General features: G+C 45.9%; 1 protein-coding gene and 2 long non-coding RNA genes across 3 annotated transcripts in view; all 3 read left to right on the plus strand.

The window, feature by feature from the left end:
• LOC122871885 (NACHT, LRR and PYD domains-containing protein 12-like) overlaps nt 1-13,486 on the plus strand; it is a 232,788-nt gene that overhangs the window by 29,829 nt on the left and 189,473 nt on the right. The window contains 2 exon segments of the mRNA XM_044187422.1: nt 9,431-9,604; nt 10,008-10,181. Coding sequence (XP_044043357.1) covers nt 9,431-9,604; nt 10,008-10,181 — 348 coding nt within the window.
• On the plus strand, nt 6,155-7,033 carry LOC122872015. Its single transcript, XR_006376976.1, has 2 exons — nt 6,155-6,185; nt 6,982-7,033. It is a non-coding gene; the product is annotated as an uncharacterized LOC122872015 (long non-coding RNA).
• Nucleotides 10,543-13,213, plus strand: LOC122872010. The gene is made up of 2 exons (XR_006376970.1): nt 10,543-10,605; nt 12,974-13,213. It is a non-coding gene; the product is annotated as an uncharacterized LOC122872010 (long non-coding RNA).

Raw genomic sequence — 13,486 nt, forward strand, 5'->3', positions numbered from 1 at the left:
TATTCCACAAAGAAAAATCACACGGGCAAAACAATCGCATATATGTCACAACTATTCCGAGATAGATTTTCCAGAGGATTTCACTTACTACTCCGGTTGCTTTCCTAATATTTCAGATATGTGGAGTGGTCCTCCTCCTCCTACAGTGCTCTCACCGGCAGTCTTGTCACTTATTCTGCTGGCTGTGGCACAGATGCTGACAGGCTTATAGCAGGATCCCAAGACTGTCTCTGACTGGATGGGGGCTGCTAGCTTGGAGATCTCAGATCCTCAGGCAGGAATCTGCTGGCTGCCGGCTCAAGACTAAAGGTGACCGGGCTTTTGCGGTTAGGGCCCCTCAGCTCTGGATCTTCCTACCTGAAGATCTGAGGCTTGCAGAGTCAGTGTCATCTTTTAAACCACTCCTCAAAACTTAAAAAAAGCTAGCACACTGTTTTAACAGGTCTTATCTGACTTTATTTGCCTCGTTGCAGTCCTGAAATGTTGTAATCCTGGTTCAACTATGTAAAACACTTTGTTTTGACAATTGCCATACAAATTAAGTTTAGTAATATATTATTATTATTATTATTATTATTATTATTATATGATTTCCATCAACCGCTGTAGATTGGAGGCCAGCTGGGGTGAGGGCAAGCTGGCGGCAGCTGGAGCGAGGGCAAGCTGGCGGCGGCTGGGCCTCAGAACTGGAGGCTGGCGGCTGGGCCTCAGAACTGGAGGCTGGCGGCTGGGCCTCGGAGCTGGAGGCTGGCGGCGGCTCTGGAGCTGGGACTGGAGGAGGCTGGCAGCTAGGAGAGGGTGAGCCGCTGGGGAGCATCTGTTACAGTACAGGCGAAGGCTGGGGACCTCGGGCAGACGGCGGCGAAGGCAGGTCATCACTGGAGGAGGATGGCGGCGACAGCGAAGGCAGGTCATCACTGGAGGAGGATAGCGGCAAAGGCAGTTCATCACTGGGGGAGGACGGCAGCGGCGACAAAGGCAGGTCATCTCTGGGGGAGGACGGTGGCGGCGGCGAAGGCAGGTCATCTCTGGGGGAGGGCGGCGGCGAAGGCAGGTCATCTCTGGGGGAGGACGGTGGCGGCGGCGATGGCTGAGACCCTCTGGAGGCCAGCTGGGGCGAGGGCAAGCTGGCGGCGGCTGGGCCTCAGAACTGGAGGCTGGCGGCGGCTGGGCCTCGGAGCTGGAGGCTGGCGGTGGCTCTGGAGCTGGGACTGGAGGAGGCTGGCAGCTAGGAGAGGGTGAGCCGCTGGGGAGCGGCGAAGTCGAGCAGCTGGGAGGCAGGACTTTGGTGCGGACAGGCAGCGGGCTGGCCGTCAGGAGATTGGTCGGCAGAGGCGTGGGATGCGGGCTGGTTGACGACCCAGTAACTGGTGAGCCAAACTCCTCCCAGAGGAGTGTCAAGAACCGTGCCAGAGAGTTGAGTGCTGTCATGTCTCGTGCCTCTAGGGATCTTGCCCAACTCAGCGTCGTGCCTACCAACCAGAGGGCTACGAAGGCAACCCTGGACAGCTCAGTCGGGAAAAGGGATGGATCTGTGTGGCAAACCAGGTAACACCTTACCAGAAACTCCTCACATTGTTCTGGTTCGCCTGCGAAGTGGTTAGGTAGTTTTGGTTTGCAATTTAGCGAGGGATGGGTGAGGAGGTACCTGTTGACCAGACTCTCCAGGTCTAGGAAGGGACCACTGGCTGTCATCCCTGCGGTTACGGTTAACACTATTCACATAACGCATTGGAAAAATCTGCGCACAGACTACATCTCCCTAGAATATTTTTCACCTCATTACAACTGTATATCGGAACCAAAACACTCCAGATCAGACCTCTTTCAATTTTTTTTTGGATGTTCGTGTTGTGACGCCCCTCACACCGTCTTGCAGGCTGCCACTGCTTTCACTGCTGATGCTGCTGACCTGCTCCCCTGTTTTTTGTTTACTGTTAGTTTTAATAAAGTTATATTTGTTGAAGTAAATCTCTTGTGTGGACTATTTACTGTGTTATTTCCTGTATGTGGTGCAGAGCTACATGTATATTTACACACAGTTGTTACAGATGGAGGTGGGGAAGGAAATAAGCAGCCACCTTTACTTTCTAATGTGTTGAGAAATACTTTCCTTCTGGTTTCACCTCAGAGACTGACTGTTGTTACAAACTCAGTTTGTATGTGGAAGTGAAGACACCAGCTGAAGAGCTTTGTCTATTAACTGAAGCAATACTTGGTGTTTGTGCTTTCAGTACGTACAGTACGATTGTACATAAAACAACCCAGTTTTAGGGCTAATGTGTCGGTGGAGTATTAAATGTAGTATTGAGGTCGTAGTCGTCCTGCCTTTAGTTCTCTACAGCAGAGCTTCTCAGACTGTTTGACACCACGGCGCCCCTCCATGCTGCAGGTTCAGGCTCCATCGCTGCAGGTTCAGGCTCCATCGCTGTGCAGATTCACACAGAAACATTCAGCTCAGAAGAAACAATGAAGAAAAGTTAAGGACGCTGGTTGGTTAAATGCATTTCTTTTGTTCTGTTCAGAAGTCAAATGAGCAACATTTTAGGTTTTCACAGATAAACAACGCATGACATCCCGCATTATCTCATCACTTGAAGTCTTCCATGTGTTTGTTTTGTCTTCAGGTGTCTCTGGATCTTATTTCCATTCTAAGAGCCAGGCGATGCGTCAGGTGTCTCCATAAAAACCCGTGAGCGAGGCGTTCTCACTGTACAATCTAATGTGACTCTTTGGGTCGTCTCAGTCTGTGTTGAGGGCTCAGATGTTTCTGTTCACAGCCTGGCGGACCTTCACCACATGTTCTGCTCCTTCCAGAACTTTGGATCGAAGCCGCTGAGATTCCCAATCAATATCTGATCAATCACCAAATACAACCCAGATCTGATTCTTCACCTTCATGGATTCGGGAAGTTTGTGTTTTATGAGGGAAGAAAAGATTGATGTGTGAGGTTCAGCTGCTGACTTTGATCACATGTGGCTTAAAGTAAAGCTTCGTGTTGAACAGCCGCGCTGCCTCTGTGGACTTTGGGCTCCTCGTCAGGGTTCAGCTTTATTGTCTTTTTACAACACAGTGAAACAAACGGTCTTTTAGTGTTGTCTGGGCTCTGCAGCTCATCTCAGCGACATCACTGACGCTCTGTAGGTGGAACCACTGATGTTCTGGGTGGTTTTAATCACCCGCTGCAGAGTCCTCCGGTCCTGGACCGTCCACATCTCACGCCAGTTCTGCCCCTCTGTTTCTGTCTCCAGCCCTTTCTCACTTCCCCCAGGCCCACCAAGCATTTCTGAGGAACTCTGCAGACCTGCCGTCCATCAACCAGATGCCCCCAGACTGTCCCACCTGACTCCTACATCCACCTGCTCACCTGCTCCTCATTCCCCAGGTACCCCCACAGTGTTGAACCTGTTCACCTCTTGGATTGTCAGTTGCTTCTGTTTGGACTTGCTGCCCTCCCCCCTAAGCTTTTGTACCTGGTTTACCACGACAGGTTCTCTGTGATGCTGATTCCAGGAACCTGAAAGTGTCCACCTGCTCCACCGCAGCTCCACTGATGGAGACAGTGTGGGTCTTGTTGCTCCTAAAATCTCCGTCAGCTGAGTCCGGGAGTCTGAACCTGGTGTACTTCGTCTTGAGGAAGGCCTCCTGAGTCTGCTTCTCCTGCTGCATGCTGGGAAGCTTCCCTACTCGCCTAACAACGCGAACTCACACAAAACTCCAGTTTGTCGTCTGATATGAAGTTTAACGTGTGGACTTCAAAGAGTCAGACTGCAGCAGAAATCACTGCTTTTAGTCTCTTTAGGAAAAATCTACATTGAAGAAAAGGATTGTTTCACTTTTCTTTGTTAAAACCAGATAACTTTTTTTAACTGACCAACTAAGTTACCATAGTAACCAACACTCAGTTAAAACTCACAAAGCTGCTTTCAAGTGAACATGTCCTCTGCTTCCAGCTCTTTTATCTTCATGTGCTCATTAAACAGCGACTTCATCTCAACTTATTAACAGATATAGTTAATGTTTAACAGTCACGCGCCTCTCTGGGTGTTTCCAGTTCAAAGTTTAGTTTGAACGTCGTGTCGCAGATAGTTTTCTCCTCTGAAGCTGCAGCTGAAGGTAATGTAACCCGTCTAAAGTGTTTGACTTGTTAACACAAGCTGTCGGCAGCTTAGTTCCACAGAAACAGCAGAAAGCTGCCGCTCGACGCTTCATTTCTCCAAACTCACAGCTCTGAGTTTCACTGGAAACTCGGGACGAAGGAGGCCAAACAGCCGCCATTAATGTTACAAATATCCGCCATGTTGTGTCGGTGTTTGGTGGAGATCAGCTTAGTTAAAACCATATAAAAGGTAGATGGAGAAATAAGCACAAACTCGCTATGGGGTAGTTTGGAGGTACTTGTACTTTACTGACAGTCACAGGAGACATTTGACTACAGAATGAGGACTTTTCCTGCTGATACTTTAACTACATGAAGCTGATAATACTTGTGTGCTTTTACTGAAGCAGGATTTTGAATGCGGGACTTTTACTTGTACTGGAGGGTTTGTACACTGTTGTATTGGTACTTTTACTTCTTGTTCTTCAGATAAGTTGAACTGTATGTCTGTATATGAATGTCACGTGTTTGCATGTTCAGCTGAGCTGCTGTGCTCCGACTAAAAGACTGTTGGGTCCATTAGCTCAGCACTTCATTTGAATTCATTCATTAGAAGAGAACCAGCTGCACACTGTCTCCATCTGAAACTGAAGGATTTCAGTTGATGTGCAGATGAAGGATTTGTGTTTCCTCTCCAGATCAAAGTGTGTGTGAGCTGATGTGGATGTGAGTTCAGCAGCATGAATCAGTGTGAGGACAGAGAGGAGGGAGCCCCTCCCTCTAAAACCAGTCTGTGTGGGGAACATGGCAGCCAGACCAGAGCTCAGAGGTGAGATGAGGATCTCTAACTGTCCATGACTCTTCTCCATGTCAGAGCTCAGCACTCAGATCACTGCACCATCATTATTCACACTCAAAGCTCTGTGTGTGTTGTGTTCAAGGCCAGAGCAGCAGAGACCAGACTTTGCTGGACCTGGACCTGAACCTGAACCTGAACCTGAACCTGGACCTGAGTCTGAACCTGAGCCCAGCTGTGTGTCCTTCAAGAGTGACCGGTCAAATGAACGCTTCATTCATTTCAAAGGACCAGCTTCACCACTGACAGAGTGAGTCAGCATCAAGTTCCTTTATAATATCAGCAACATTTCAAAACATGTGAAAGAACAAATTCCTCCTGAAGAGCAGTAACATCTGATCAACAAGAACCAGAGGCTTTGAGACTTCAAATGAGTTTCTTATTGTTTTCTTATTGTTTTTTATTTGACTAACAAACAAGCGACTAACAGCCAGATGCTGTAATCACAGCAGGCAGGGATCAGTCAGTAAACTCAGTGTGATCCACCTCCACTTGTTCACTCTCAAAGAATGACTCTAATATGCTCCCAGCTAAACTAAAGGAAAAGTTTTCCGATCCACTTAAACAGTGAACGCTGGTTTTTAACAGTGCAATAACATCAGCTAACAGTCGACACTCTTTACTGGGACATCTAGAGATTTTGACGTTTCATTGCAGCTGTCCCAAGAGGCACTCACAGTGATGTCACTTAGACTATAAAAATCACTTCCGTTCACAAGGACAACAAAAGAAGAGCAGCCTGTGGTAAAAGTTACCGAGGTCCAGACTCAATGGTAGCTACAGCGGTGCATGATCTGAATATGTCCACAGTGAGTTTTACAGCCAACTCGTGTCTGATTTTCCAGAACTGACATTCATACAGTGTATTTTACATTACAACATTAGAATTCATGAAAAATCTCTGAACAAACTCTTCAGTTTTGGTCAACATACAGTTTGAAGTCTCCGTGGCAGCAGATAATCAGGTTGAAAGGAATGTGTTTTACAGTTTGGTTATTATCATTATGTTGATCCTTTTCTTGTTGATAGCTGCTAGTTTCTCCAGCAGCTTCTGTGGCTGGAGATTAAAAAGTGAATTTCCATTCAATGTCCATCTTCCTCTTCAACAGGATCTATGGGGGACCAGCCTCTGCTGAACCTGGACCTGAGCCCAGCTATGTGTCCTTCAAGAGTGACGAGTCAATGCTTCACTTCATTAATTTTAAAGGACAGCCCTCTGCTGCAAAGAGGTAATCTCTTAAAACTTTGAAATTTCACAGATTCTGCTTTCTTATTGATGCTGCTGATGGATTCACAAAACGTCTTGTGAAAACAAGTACAACACTGTATAACCAGGCTGCATCACGGCGTCGACTGCACGATTTTATTCAGGCTGGAGTTCTGCCTCTGTGTAGACGAAACATGTCTGATAACAGCTGGACTGTGCAGAAAGCGGCTGTTATGGATCACTGCAGGCTGCAGAAGCTCAAAGAGGTGACAATGTTCACCTCTACCAAAAGCTGTGCTGTGTACTTTAATGTCAGGGGAAACCATGTGATTCAATGTTTTAATCAACACTTTTACTTAAAGGACCTTCAGCTTGTGTTTGTCTCTGTGTGGACAGACATAATGTGAGCTAATTCTTCATGATTACTCCACAGAGTCGACCAGGAGGAGGTGTTCTTGATGTTTCTCTCACTTCACCTGCTACAAGTTTAATGTGACTCACTACCAATTTGCACAAGACAGGTAGCATCCAGTTAGCTTGTGTGAGCTGTGCGTTGGTGTCCACAGTATTATAGGGGTCAATAAGAGCTGGAGGGACTAAACCAGACAAACCAACACAGTAAACTGAAAGCTGCACAGAAATGCAGACAGGACTGTTGATTCACAGCAGGATCAGCAGTACGACCAACACTTTAATGTCAGGGGAAACCATCTGATTCAATGTTGTAATCAACACTTTAACTCAAAGGACCTTTAGCTTATGTTTGTCTCTGTGTGGACAGACATAATGTGAACTAATTCTTCATGATTCCTCCACAGAGTCGACCAGGAGAGCTCAGAGGTTCCCAGTGGTCAGTCTGCCCAGCAGCATCAAACACACCTGGACTCCATATTTATGGTCTGTACATGTACAACAACTACTTTTACATCTATTCTGGTCACAATAATCTCCACGCTGCACTTTTTAGACCAGTGGATTGTCAGTCTGTCCAACATGGATCTGATGTTTGGTTCCATGATTTTAGTTTGATTGTTTCATTCATATAATATTCTGTTCCAGCTGCTGGAGGAGAACATTGTCACTTTTGTGAAGAACGAGCTGAAGAAAATGCAGAAGGTTCTGGGATCAGATTACCCAGAATGCTTAGAGAGTCAGAGGGAGGATGAGGAGGTGTTGGACGGTAAGGAGGAAGAGCAGAGGAGGAGCAGCAGAGAGGCATTTCTGAAGATCACACTGCACTTCCTGAGGAGAATGAAGCAGGAGGAGCTGGCTGACTGTCTGCAGAGCAGTAAGAGGATTTCTTTAAAGATTCAACATGCTGGATAAACGGGACATTTACTGATGTCTCAAGAGATGGAGGGAAATATTATTGATCTGATTTTTTGTGTGTTTATTCAGGAAGTCATTCTGGAGTTTGGCAACGTAAACTTAAATCTAACCTGAAGGAGAAGTTCCAGTGTGTGTTTGAGGGAATCGCTAAAGCAGGAAACCCAACCCTTCTGAACCAGATCTACACAGAGCTCTACATCACAGAGGGAGGGACTGCAGAGGTCAACGATGAACATGAGGTCAGACAGATTGAAACAGCATCCAGGAAACCAGACAGACCAGAAACAACAATCAGACAAGAAGACATCTTTAAACCCTCACCTGGAAGAGATGAAATAATCAGAACAGTGATGACAAAGGGAGTGGCTGGCATCGGGAAAACAGTCTTAACACAGAAGTTCACTCTGGACTGGGCTGAAGACAAAGCCAACCAGGACATACACTTCATATTTCCATTCACTTTCAGAGAGCTGAATGTGCTGAAAGAGAAAAAGTACAGCTTGGTGGAACTTGTTCATCACTTCTTTACTGAAACCAAAGAAGCAGGAATCTGCAGGTTTGAAGAGTTCCAGGTTTTGTTCATTTTTGACGGTCTGGATGAGTGTCGACTTCCTCTGGACTTCCACAACAATGAGATCCTGACTGATGCTACAACGTCCACCTCAGTAGATGTGCTGCTGACAAACCTCATCAGGGGGAACCTGCTTCCCTCTGCTCGCCTCTGGATAACCACACGACCTGCAGCAGCCAATCAGATCCCTCCTGAGTGTGTTGGCATGGTGACAGAGGTCAGAGGGTTTACCGACCCACAGAAGGAGGAGTACTTCAGGAAGAGATTCAGAGATGAGGAGCAGGCCAGCAGCATCATCTCCCACATCAAAACATCACGAAGCCTCCACATCATGTGCCACATCCCAGTCTTCTGCTGGATCACTGCTACAGTTCTGGAGGAGGTGTTGAAGACCAGAGAGGGAGGAGAGCTGCCCAAGACCCTGACTGAGCTGTACATCCACTTCCTGGTGGTTCAGTCCAAACTGAAGAGCATCAAGTATGATGGAGGAGCTGAGATAGATCCACACTTGAATAAAAAGAGCAGGAAGATGATTGAGTCTCTGGGAAAACTGGCTTTTGAGCAGCTGCAGAAAGGCAACCTGATCTTCTATGAATCAGACCTGACAGACTGTGGCATCGATATCAGAGCAGCCTCAGTGTACTCAGGAGTGTTCACACAGATCTTTAGAGAGGAGAGAGGGCTGTATCAGAACGAGGTGTTCTGCTTCGTCCATCTGAGCATTCAGGAGTTTCTGGCTGCTCTTCATGTCCATCTGACCTTCATCAACTCTGGTGTCAATCTGCTGTCAGAAGAACAATCAACCTACCTTGAATCTGCAGTGACACACTTGTACCAGTGTGCTGTGAACAAGGCCTTAAAAAGTCCAAATGGACACTTGGACTTGTTTCTCCGCTTCCTCCTGGGACTCTCACTGCAGACCAATCAGACTCTCCTACGAGGCCTGCTGACACAGAAAGGAAGTCGCTCACAGACCAGTCCGGAAACAGTCGAGTACATCAAGCAGAAGATCGAAGAGATTCCCTCTGCAGAGAAAAGCATCAATCTGTTCCACTGTCTGAATGAACTGAATGATCGTTCTCTAGTGGAGCAGATCCAACAGTCCCTGAGTTCAGGAAGTCTCTCCACAGATAAACTGTCTCCTGCTCAGTGGTCAGCTCTGGTCTTCATCTTACTGTCATCAGAAAAGATCTGGACGTGTTTGACCTGAAGAAATACTCTGCTTCAGAGGAGGCTCTTCTGAGGCTGCTGCCAGTGGTCAAAGCCTCCAACAAAGCTCTGTAAGTAGATACATAGTGGGATTTATTCATGAACAGGAGAAAGAAATTAAAAACTACTTACTCGTTTACTTACTGTTGTCTCTCCAGACTGAGTGGCTGTAACCTCTCAAAGAGAAGCTGTGACGCACTGTCCTCAGTTCTCAGCCCCCAGTCCTCTAGTCTGAGAGAGCTGGACCTGAGTAACAACGACCTGCAGGATTCAGGAGTGAAGCTGCTGACAGCTGGACTGGAGAGTCCACATTGTAAACTGGAAACTCTCAGGTCAGATTAAGTCACAGTCTGTCTCAATGTTTTAAAATGATTTCTCTAAGCTGCATTTCATCACGGTTCCTGAATCTCTTCTGTCAGGATTTCAAATTTCACAGTACAGAAAGTCTTTGAGTTTTCCAATGAATTTTGTACTAATTGAGGTTTATGTATTGTACAGCATGAAATATGACTTCTGAGTGAGACAGAGAACGTTATTTTTGTTTTGAATTTATTATATAATATTATCATTTCATGTTTTTTTACTGATTCAGTCACTTCTCCAACGTGTTCAGAGTAAAACAGCAAGGATTTTAACGTGCTGAGAATATATTATATATACTGTATCACCAAAAGACCAGACTCAGCATTTTAATACAAATGTTATTTGTCATCGTCTTCACTATTTCCTCTCCAGACTGAGTGGCTGTAACCTCTCAAAGAGAAGCTATGAAGCTCTGTCCTCGTTTCTCAGCTCCCAGTCCTCTAGTCTGAGAGAGCTGGACCTGAGTAACAACGACCTGCAGGATTCAAGATTGAAGCTGCTGACGGCTGGATTGGAGAGTCCACATTGTAAACTGGAAACTCTCAGGTCAGACTAAGTCAAAGTTTGTCTTATAATTTAAGTTATTTCTCTAAATTTCAAGCTCCACTTAATTTCACAGAGCTGCTAGCATGGCTGTAGAATAACATTTAGATCATAATGTCATGGTTACTACTGAATCCCTGATTCAGTCACTGTATTTATTTATTAATTCATTTGGAGAGTCTCCTCTTGTATCTGACAGACGCAGCAGGACCCTCAGATGATCTGCCATGTGTGTTGTTTTGTGTGTTTGCAGGCTTTCAGGCTGTCTGATCACAGAGGAAGGCTGTGCTTCTCTGGCCTCAGCTCTGAGCTCCAACCCCTCCCATCTGAGAGAGCTGGACCTGAGCTACAATCATCTAGGAGACTCAGGAGTGAAGCTGCTGTCTGCTGGACTGGAGGATCCACACTGGAGACTGGACACTCTCAGGTATGAAGTGGCCTACTGCAGCCACAGACAGTCTGAAAGAGGAGGAAGATCATTTTCTCTGTCTTTTTGGTTAAAGGTGGATATAAGAGTTATATGAACAATCACACATGTAGGAAGCCTTTTTCCTTTGCTCAGAACAGAAACACTGGTTGAATGTGAAATGGAGATATTTGTGTAGGAGGACTCCAAGGAGAACATCTCCAGGAACAAACATGATATCAGAATCAGAATCAGAAATACTTTATTCATCCCTGAGGGGAAACTCTTTTGTTACAGCAATTAAGTACTTGTAAGTGTAAAGTGCAAAGTGGATTACTGGTTGATGATAAGTATAAGTATGTACAGTATAAAAATACAATGTAATAATACAAGTAATAAGTAATAGTGCATGTACTGTCAAGTTAAGTGTAGCTTATTAAGATTATTATGGTGGATAGAAGTATGAGTAATATCAATAAATTAAACTGAAAACAGAGAATATTGCACAATTATTTCAAGTATTGCAGTGATATTAATGATCAATGTCCAGTTTATCGACTTAAGTTCATACAGACTGACACTTAGAGGGAGGAGTTAAAGACTTTGATGACCACAGGCAGGAATGACTTCCTGTGGCGCATTTTAGGTCGGATGAGTCTTTCGCACACAAGTCATAAAACCATCTGTTTTTAAAAAAAAGACAGTTTAAAGAAAATGAAAACTAGTAAAATCAGGAAAGGCTCTCCGAAATACATATGTTTTAAGAAGGGACTTAAAAGAGATCACTGACTCAGCCGACCGGATTTAAAAGTAATCAGTGAAGTCTTATAATCTATTCTGAAACATACTGGGAGCCAGTGTAAGTTCTGTCCAGTCTGGAGTCGATCAATAGATTTTTGGTTTCGGCAAGTAAAAAGGCTGTTACAGTAATCCAGGCGTGATGAGATGAAGGATGAACTGGCCCGCTGCAGGGAGTCCAGTCAGTACTTAACCAGAGATATCTGACAATCCAGGAATGTTTATTGAGATACCAGATGAATGACAAATTGAACATGAAATTGCATGTGGTTCAGAAATATAAGCAAATAATAGAGAATGATATCACATAGTGCACATTTGACTAAGCTCATAGTGTTGGGTTGTACAGGACTGCATCACACTGAGAGCTGTTTCTAAGGTTTCGCCCTCCTACATGATGGCAGTCCCTTATGTTACGTAATGTGACGCCATGTTGGAAAAGAGCGGCGACTGTTTCCTCTGAATCTTTGCCCTTCTGTCTGTGAAACGTCAAATCCTGCATCAACTCTTCAAACGGTCATTTCCAGGAAAGGTTCAGTAGAAATGTAGTTGCTCTTTAAGCAGCGTTCAGCGTTCATGCAGGCCAAGTCTTGGACCAGATGTTGCTGCTGGATGCAGCGCAGGTTGTTGAGGTGGTGTTGGTGATCCCAGGTGGAGCAGGTGGAGGGCTGAGCTGAAGGAGTCGGGCTCACACAGGAGAGGAGAGACAGACTCTGGGTCTCTGCTGTAGATGGTTTAGTGTCGGGAGGCCCGGTTCGTTTGGCAGACCGGCCGAGAGGCCAACACGGCAAAGTTCCAGCAAGTCTTTGCTGTTTCAGTCCTCCATCTGCAGTTCTTCAGTTCAGTTCAGGAGGAAAGGCAGCACGAAGCCAAGAGTCACGAGAGAAGAGAGGACGAGAGGACGAGAGGACAGAGGACAAAGGACGTCCAAACCAATTCTAGTTTTGGGTTGAGGTGGTGGCGACCAGGGGAGTCTTGGCTCCAACACTGAAGTTCCACCTGTTTTTACAGATGTTCCTGTACTCACATCTGGACACATCATGTTTGTCACAGCAGATTTAAATCTGAGAGGAGTTTTCCCCAAACTGTCATTATTTCTGCTTTGAGTGACGTCGAACATGACGTGTGCAGCACAGTGAGACAGAAGTGATCCTGACAGGAATTATTCCTGCTGTAATATACATCACAGATATCAGTTCAGCACCAAACCACAGTAACATGAACACGCACAAAACATCCAGCACATGAAACGATGCTGTTTCTGTCAGAAAGAGGTTTTCTGACACTTGTGATGGTTTGGAGGGAAACAGTCTGGGAGTCTCTGTCACCTGGTTTATGGCAGAGGTCTGGAACCAAGGAGGGCTGTTGAAGTGGGACTCTTAATGGAGACGGGACGATCCAAAAAGAGAGAGGCAGAGGTGATCAGATGGAGCCTCCTCTTTCAGGGAGGAGCATCCTGGGGGGCACTCTCAGTGGGAGAAGCAGGAGAGGCAGAGGCACAGAGGTGCAGGTATGTGTATGAGAGTAATGTAATGTCCATGTCTGCATGCTGAAAGAGGACGTGCTGGTCTGACCCCCCTCCTCCTTTCAGGGTGGAGCCCGGTGGAGTCCGATGGCTGAGACCAGGTCTGAGGAAGTGTAAGTGTGTTTTTACTTTGATTCATGAAAACAAAGCAGCACACATTCAGCCATCTTCAAACTGTGACATCACTCATTCACGTCTCTGATGTCGTCATCAAACAGATGATAGATTAATAACTGCAGCTGTGTTGTGTCTCGTTCTCTCCATCAGATTCCTGTGAACTCACACTCGACACAAACACAGTGAACAGAGAGATCCAACTGTCTGACGACAACAGGAAGGCGATATATGACACATTAAAGAGTTTTTATTCAAGGATCAAAATATTTCTGAATCATCCATGGTCTCAGCTGCTGTGTAGAAATGGTCTGACTGGTCGCTGTTACTGGGAGGTCGAGTGGAGAGGAAGGGTATTTATATCAGTGAGTTACAGAGGAATCAGCAGGAGAGGACGCAGTGGAGACTGTGCGTTTGGATGGAATGATCAGTCCTGGAGTCTGAGCTGCTCTGATGATGATGGTT

This window comes from Siniperca chuatsi, linkage group LG24, assembly GCF_020085105.1.
Source record: "Siniperca chuatsi isolate FFG_IHB_CAS linkage group LG24, ASM2008510v1, whole genome shotgun sequence".
NCBI classification, from domain to species: domain Eukaryota; kingdom Metazoa; phylum Chordata; class Actinopteri; order Centrarchiformes; family Sinipercidae; genus Siniperca; species Siniperca chuatsi.